We start from the raw sequence: 8,368 nt of genomic DNA, 5'->3' as shown, positions 1-8,368 counted from the left end.
TCTCGTCGATTATTTTTTTCCGCATGTGTTTATAGATAATAGAAATAAGTTTCATGCAAATGCATAAATCCAGAATACCACTGAAGTAGGATTCAAAGGAAAATGTAGACCATTTTAGATAAGGAAAAAGCTGCCCAAACTATTCAGTCTAAAATAATCACAATCATTTTATTTTATTTGGTGACTTGGACAATAAAAAGCAAATAGGTGTCCTGTAAGCACATTTTATTGGCACACAAAATGGCAAAGCATACATACAAGACTTTGGATATGACACGAAAACACCTCTGCTAAATATACAAACAATGCAGAGTTCTAATAATGCAAGATTTGAACAGAAGACCTCTGCAAATCGATCTCTTCCATTTCATTGGTCTTACATTTGGGGAATAAGTTATTTAGGAAATAAAAAAGTTTCAATAAAAATTAAAATGAACAAAAAACAAAACAAAAAAACAATTGACTCAAAGAAACAATACATGTTTTGGTTGACTGAGTATAGGCTACTAGTTTCATCATCATCATGGCTAATCCTATCAAGATCTCCACCACCATCATCATCATCATAATAGTCTTCATTATCATTGTAATCATATTTATCATTCACTCATTGTCTCTTGCTTTTTCATTGTTGAACATTCACAGGTCTGAAGTCACTGGGTATTTCTTTGAATAACATGCAAACTACTGTCCCATTCATTAAATTAGGTAACCTGGTCTCAAATTTAAAAACTAGCCCAAGATTTAAACATTTTATGCAAAGCCTACGCAAGGCCTACTTCTCTCAGTTGGGTGCACTCTCACAAGAGTGTTATCCATTATACAGAAAAATACATTTAAAAACACTGCCAATTGAAAGTCAATTAAAAGAGCTGCCATCATGGATTATGGTGAGTGGTGTTCACTAGAACCCAATGGAACAGACTGGGCCTTTATTTACAGAGCCAAACCATTCCATCAGTGCTTCCAAACATGGCTGTCAGGCTGGAAATGAACAGAAATAGTTTACATTTTCAAAACATGCATGAGTCCAGTTTGGGAAAATTTGTTAAAGGGTTAAAGAGGTATGATATGGATGAATATGCTTTTTATATGTGCCTTCAAACAGAGTCCCAACCTTGTTGCAGTACAAGGAGATCACAGAATATTCACAAATCCTTCAAAATAACACATTTAGACGCAGATAAACAAAATGTTTTTGAGGGTCGGGGTTTAAATTACAACTGTAAATGACAATTGTAGAATCAATTCTCTGCCTCAATGCAAGCTAAAGACGAGCTGTCTTTGTAGAAGCAATGGTTTGAAGGAATGCAAGATGAAATTGTAAAGGAATTAAAAAAACAAACAGAACCTTAAAACTATTTAAATGTGCAGAGGTTGGTCTCAGAGGCTGCCTTCAGAGTTCAGTAGCTCTCCAATGAGAGGACCACCAACAATAACCATCTCTTCAGTTATTGGCTGTTGTCCAGTTCCATTAAAAACTGCAGTCGCCATGGAGATGTACTGCTACCTTGGTGACCACCTATAGTTTATATGCTGAAAAATGGGCTCGTTTTGTCCCAAAACATCTCACACATAAATGCAGGTTCCCTTATTTCAAGGCATTTAGCACTGGTGAAATCGAGTTTTTTTTAAAGACTGACATTTCTTTTTCACTTTTCGATTTTAAAAGTATCCGTTGTTGAGCTGTTGCTGGTAAAGTCTGTTCAGCTTCCCAAAGGTTCGCCCTAAACATGGAGGAGGAATCTTCTTGGTGAAAATTGGCAATTTTATTGACACCATGGCATGAGAATTATATCATCGGGGTAGCAAGTGAAGTCATAGAGAGAGAAGGAGAGACAGAGCTTAAGAGATATGGAGAGAGCGCCGCCCTGCTGGAGGACTGGCAGCACTGCAAGTGGTGTCTCTACTGTGAGGCCTGTGACGCAGTGCTCTCGGGTTTGCTGTCCTGGCCCGTGGGCGGCTTACTGGCCCAGGGGCTGTTGTTGCCGAGCGCCGGTGAGCTGGTGAAGTCATCGTCGTCGTCCAGGCCATTGGTGGCGTCATACTGCGTGTTCTCCAGGCGTGTGATCAGACGCTCGTCCTCATCGCCGAACTCCCCGCCCATCAGAGTGGGCTCGCCCACCACCATCACATCCTGCCAGTCACAACCAAGAGGGTCAGGGTTAGAGGACGAGTCACATTTTGAGTATTGATCCATCATAAGATGCTCCAGTATAGCGAGGGAAATCCTTCAACTAAGCAGAGAGTATAATATTCATGTGGGCAGTGTCAGCTGAATGATTCTTCCAGCAATGCAGCAATACACATACATGTAAAGGGTTTATTAACAGATGCCCATATTGTGCCAGTAGCTTATTGAGACATTCACTGTGATCTTAATCACCCTACCTATACACTTTAGACTGCTGCTAATCCTCCGTTTAAAAACACAAAACATAATAGAACAGTATGGTATATTGTGTTATAAATGAGAACAGACCCGTGAAGCAGGATTATACACCTCCACTCCCATCCCTCCCCCCCCCCCCCCCCCCCTCTCTCTCTCTCTCTCTCTCCTGTCGTGGGCTCGACTGATCAGTTAACTGGAGCACACGCATCACTGGCCGCATGTGTCCGTGTGGCACACAGAGAAAGCGTGTTCTCTTTTAGTCCTTCCTTCTCTCTCTCTCTCTCTTTAGTTCCCTCTCTCTCTCCCTTCTTTCTTTGTCTTTCTCTTTCTCCCTAGTCATCAAACACGTACAGTTGCAATCAGAAATATTTAACACCCTCATGTCCAAAGACATTATAGTTATGGGGATGAATAATAATGACAAAACCTAATTAAAACAACAAACAAGTATTCATTGGTACATATGGGAGTTATTTAGACATCAGAAGTGAACTTAACCTTGAAGTCCAAATTAAAAATAGGAACTCTTAACACACGTGCATGTGCACCATTATTCAACCCCCAGCTTTAATACTTTGTGGAGCATTCCAGAGCTTTTATTACATCCAAAAAATGTCGGTAAGATTCAGTTGGAATCGTGAGTCATTCTTCACGTACAAAAGCCTCTAGTTCAGTGATGATTGATGTCTTCTGTACTGCAACTGCGTTCTTTAAATCCCTCCACAAATTTACAGTTCGGTTTAGATCTGGTGACTGAGAAGGCTACTCCAAGAACGCTTTCTCAACCAGGCTTTGCTTGACTTGGAGGTGTGCTTGGTATCATTGTCTTGTTGGAAAAAATCCAACAAGGATTGCCAAGGTTTAATTTGTCAACATAAGGTTTTTGGTTCCTTTTGAAAATGGCCTGGTATTTCTGGGAATCCATGATGCCAGGTACACAATCAAGACCAGTTCCTGCTGCAGAACAACAGTCCTACATCATCCATGCTTGACTGTGGGGATGGTCTTCTTCTGGCCTTTGGCACGCCAGACATACCGCTGGTCCATACACCCAAACAGTTCCAGTCTAGCAAAAACTCTCTAGCCTTATCCAAATTCCTCCTGACATATTTTAGTTGACTTTTACTGTTCCTTGATGGTCAAGAGTGGAGTGCATCTCTGAGCGCGACCACGAAGTTCTTGTTTATTCAGTGCACGTCCTAAAGTTGCCACTGAAGCGCTTGTTGGAGCCATCATCACATCATCCTGTAGGTGTCTTGCACTCACACCAGTTGTTCTTAGTAGTCCTGACCAAGCTGCTAAGGGCTCGTGATGAAATGTTGGCCTTTCTTCCATGGCCAGGCAGGTTTGCAGCTCTTATAATGTTCCCAGTGGTGTCTCTTGGGATGTTAAAATTTTGGATGTTAAAATGTTCTTCTCCCCAAGGTCCTTTGGGTGTGATGAAATGATCTCTCAGCTTTTGTGGAAGTTCCTTTGTCTTTCCCACGGTTGCAACTCACCTTGAATTCCTTCATGGGTTTATATTTGTATCACAGCTGAAGCAAATGAAGGATCCTTACAGAGATCTCAAAGACTTAATTTCAACTCCACTTTAGTCCATAAAAAACTTTAAAACAGAAAGCTTTAAAAGCAACAATATTATATAAGGGTTGAATAACTCTGAACAAAATATACTGTTACACACAAATACATCATCAAACATTTTCTGTTCTGATTTTATGTATCACTAAACTCAGAGAATACATCCAAAGAAGAATCTTGTTATTTGACTTTAATTGATCCTTAATTGATTTTAAATCCTTAAAATCTTTGGCGAGTTACATTTTTTTTTCATTGCAACTGTACTTCTCTCTCTTTACACCCACAACATTTCACACCTGAAATTTTGTAAATCGACTTCCATCCTTCTTCTGGGCTATACCACCATGCCTGTCATTCTCCCTTTATTCAGATCTCGTCACATATCATTTCTTCCTCTCACTCAATAGTTCACCTCAGATTATTATAAAAGGTAAATGATCAAGATAGAAAAATACAAAAGCAATCATTATTTTTTTCCAATTTAGATGTGCAATGGAGGAAATTTCATCCATTATAGGGAAAAATAATTTAAGCAAATGCTGTCACCTGACACTAAACCAAGACCTATATAGCCCCTCCCCCGACATTCACTCCTTCCTCTTCCTTCCTGCAGTCCCCCCCCCCCCCCACCTTGCAGTCTCTCTCTCTGCTCTCTTCCTTACAGTCTCTCTCCTCCCTCGTTTGCTCTACTTCTCTTCTTCTGCTGGCCAGCAGCTCTTTTTAGTAAAGCATCTCATGAAATCTTATGAGGCCTCAAACCCCACAGCCAGAGTGCTAACACCCTCCTCTCCACTTCATAATTACAGTTATTCATTAAGGTGGGCTTTTGGACTAAATAACAATATCCACACACTGATTTGTCAATTTGCATAGCTAATTAAGTAATTAGCGGTGATGTTACGGATTATGAAAAAAAAAAAGACGCTGCCTGCCAACGATCCTTGAATTCACCATCTGTTTTCGAACAGCAACTGTCGCCCTCCGCTCTGGGTATGAAACCAGGGGCCAATATCTCTCTCACTCTATCACACACACACACACACACACACAGGTTCCAGCTGGTGGTCTGACTGAGAGCTATAATTGCTATCAAACGGGAAGCGTGTTCCGTGTACTCATCTCATTAGCTTTAGCCTGTGGCTAAAGCCACACAGAGTTCTTCATGCCAACAGCAGTTTGGCCCACCTGTCATGAATCACAGCTGATTTGGGAACACCTCTTCTCCTCCGAGGCTTCAGCAAGTCATATGAATCTAACCCCGGTGACTGATCCAGAATCAGCAAACCAATGTAAGATGCCTCCCCCATAACAACGGCGTGTCCACAGAGGCCAGTTGTAACCTAAGCTAATGCGATGCGCTCTAGAACTGAGACGTTCCAGAAGACCCCAATTAGGTGAATTAGGTGTGACCAAAAGCAAGGTTAGAGATGCGTGCCTGATACCAAGAGACAGCAGATGGCTTAAGCTCCTGGGTTACTGTTTTCTTTCATGCCTCACACAGCAAGTGGCCCAGACACAGTTAAATGTTTACACCAACCCCCAGGCCTTTCATTGGTCGGTCAGAAATGTTTTTGTTTTACTGATACCATGTTAACAGCACTGTGCCTTACTGGCTCAACACACATGAAACAGTGGCACTGAACACATTCTCGTCATAGTGACCCAATCTCCAAGGCCCAAAGTCAGAATAGTGTCATCTTAAATGAGAGGGAGAGTTCAGGGTAATACTCGCGCTACCGTATAAAGATCAGATTTGTTTAATGATGGTTTTGGGAAACCTAACCCAGGTTGGTATTTAATCCAACAAACCACAGGGTTCCCACCTGCACCCCACCAATGGCTCCACTAGGGGGCACTGTTGCTACAGCGCTCGGTACGAGACCCTTGTGCCCCGCCATGCACGGTCATGTGACCGTCTCATTGTGATTGGGCTCACGTAGGCGACTGCTCAGGCACCGTGCTACAACTGCACAGACAAAGCCAAGCGACCACACTACATATGTACCCAGCATGTTCCCTCCATAGCAGTGGCAGTGTTTCTCTCGTTATGTGTCTTTTTGCTTTGGGGGGAAGAGGCAAAAGGTTTAGTGACAGACACACACACACACACACACACACACACACACACACACACACACACATATGTTAATGAGTACTGGCATAGAGCCAGCAGCTCACACCAACAGTTTTTCCACAGCGTGTGTGTGTGTGCGTGCGCATGTGTGTTTGTGTGTGTACTCTTCCATTAAAATGATGCGCACAGCCCAGACATGTACTGAACAAACAACAAAATATATGCAATTAAAGTTATTCCTGGTGAGAGGGAGGGAAATGCTATGGCTATAGGACAATCAACTGTTTGTGTGCTGTGCAACGCTGCCGTCCTACAAAAAGAACCGGACCACCACAAATCAACATTGTACGCGTATACAGACTATTTACCACAGACTTTCTAATCATTTTCATTTCTGTCCCGTTTTCACTACCAAGTGAAGCCAAGGAACAAATGTGAGTATGGAAGTGTCAAGAGCTTGGGCGCAGTCCAAATCCTTACTCTAATCTCACAGTCAGCATTCACAGACCCTATTGTCCCCAGACTGGGGGGGTTCAGACACTACAAATCCCATCATCCATCTGCAAACAAATGCAACCTTGCCTCCCACCATGACTCCCAAGGTAAAAGAGGCAACACTTGTGGGTTTAAGTGTGTGTTTGACCTCAGGCTGAGTGACTGCAGGAGTCTTTCTGGGTAAAGGGCCCTAGGGACAAAAAAAAGCGCGCTTGAGGATAAACACCCCTGAATCGGAGCTTAAACACGGCGGAATTTTATTGGGACGGAAGGAGGCGCCGAAACTTGCCCTCAGCCAAATGGCTGAAGTGTGATTTCACAGTGCTACACAGAAACTGACCCGAGGCCTTACACAGCCCTGGGTTTCAGTCAGGTGACGTAGATGGCCAAGTCCAGGTGACACGAGGCTGTTGAGCAATCCGCTTCACAAGCGATGTTCGTAGAGTCCGCCACTCGTGACAAAGCCGTAAGGCCGGAGGCGACGGTGCTACGGCTTCTCCTCCGCCTCCCTCGTCATGCTCCTGCACCGCGCTACGCCACGCAACCTCCAGCAGGCATTATTACAAACGTTCAAACCTCCACCTCATGGAAAGAAGTCAAGGTATGGTGCAGTTCCACAATCGAATTACGTCTTACATAATCTTGCGCAAACTGACTAATCAGGATTTATGAAAACAATATGTCAGTATTGTGTATTACGAAGCTGTAGCTTCCCAGCAGCGCAGATGTTTTTTTAAGTCTAGGAAACTAATCTGGCACTCAGCAAGCAAGCAAGTTTGCAAACCAGCATTGATATATCACCAGGCCTGGAGAGGCACAATGCCATGTATTTCTTTTCTGAACAGAACATCCCATGAATCCTAAATGAACTCAATTTTGATGGCATGTTTGGGCTTCACTGAGATCTCGTGCAACAGCAAAGTTACATGAAGCAAAATAAACACAATGAACAGTGTTGCTGTTGTGCATCAAAGCAAATGCCATAAAGTGAATGTTGTTTTAATTAAGGTCTTGACAAAAAAAAACATTTTATTTTTGTAAAACCACCAAACTAAGATTCAATAAAAGGTTGTGTGTGTGTGTGTGTGTAAGTGAGTGTGTGTGTGTGTGTGTGTGTGTGTGTGTGTGTGTGTGTGTGTGTGCGCGCAAAGGAGGAGATTTGATGCTTATAGGTACCTGGCTGGTCAGGTTAAAGTTATTGTGTGTGTGTGTGTGTGTGTGTGTGTGTGTAAAGGAGTAGATTTGATGCTTACAGGTACCTGGCTGGTCAGGTTAAAGTCATTGTGTGTGTGGGTGTGTGTGTGTAAAGGAGGAGACTCTATGCTTACAGGTACCTGGCTGGTCAGGTTAAAGTTATTTTGTGTGTGTGTGTGTGTAAAGGAGGAGATTTGATGCTTACAGGTACCTGGCTGGTCAGGTTAAAGTTATTTTGTGTGTGTGTGTGTGTGTGTGTGTGTGTGTGTGTGTGTGTGTGTGTGTGTGTGTGTGTGTGTGTAAAGGAGGAGATTCGATGCTTACAGGTACCTGGCTGGTCAGGTTAAAGCTGTTCGCTGGGCTTCGCTTCTTGCTGCCAGCGCTGTTGCCTAGGCTACTGTTGGACGCACTACTGGCTGAGTTCTTTCTCTTTCTCCTCTTTGTGGTGGTCTGTCGAGTGGGCTCTGCTCCACACACACACACGCACGCACGCACACACACACACACACACACACACACACAGTGCGGAGTAGCATAAGAATTTTTAACTCATACCAAGACAGTCACACACACGCACTACTCAAATGGTACTTACTTACGTGGGGGGAATATATGAGATAAAGACGCAAGCA

General features: G+C 43.1%; 1 protein-coding gene across 2 annotated transcripts in view; it reads right to left on the bottom strand.

The window, feature by feature from the left end:
- Positions 1-210: 210 nt before the first annotated feature.
- Positions 211-8,368, bottom strand: part of ldb2a (LIM domain binding 2a) — a 48,110-nt gene continuing 39,952 nt past the window's right edge. Inside the window, exons 8-9 of one of the 2 annotated variants that reach the window (XM_077022356.1) lie at positions 8,067-8,200; positions 211-2,137 (exon numbers count right to left, since the gene is read on the bottom strand). In XM_077022356.1, coding sequence (XP_076878471.1) covers positions 1,907-2,137; positions 8,067-8,200 — 365 coding nt within the window. In that variant the 3' untranslated portion in view covers positions 211-1,906. Of the gene's footprint in view, positions 2,138-8,060; positions 8,201-8,368 lie in introns of both variants that reach the window. The other variant, XM_077022355.1, reaches the window with a different exon arrangement.

Source organism: Brachyhypopomus gauderio, chromosome 11, assembly GCF_052324685.1.
Source record: "Brachyhypopomus gauderio isolate BG-103 chromosome 11, BGAUD_0.2, whole genome shotgun sequence".
Taxonomy (NCBI): Eukaryota; Metazoa; Chordata; class Actinopteri; order Gymnotiformes; family Hypopomidae; genus Brachyhypopomus; species Brachyhypopomus gauderio.
This window is presented reverse-complemented; position numbering and strand designations above follow the sequence as displayed.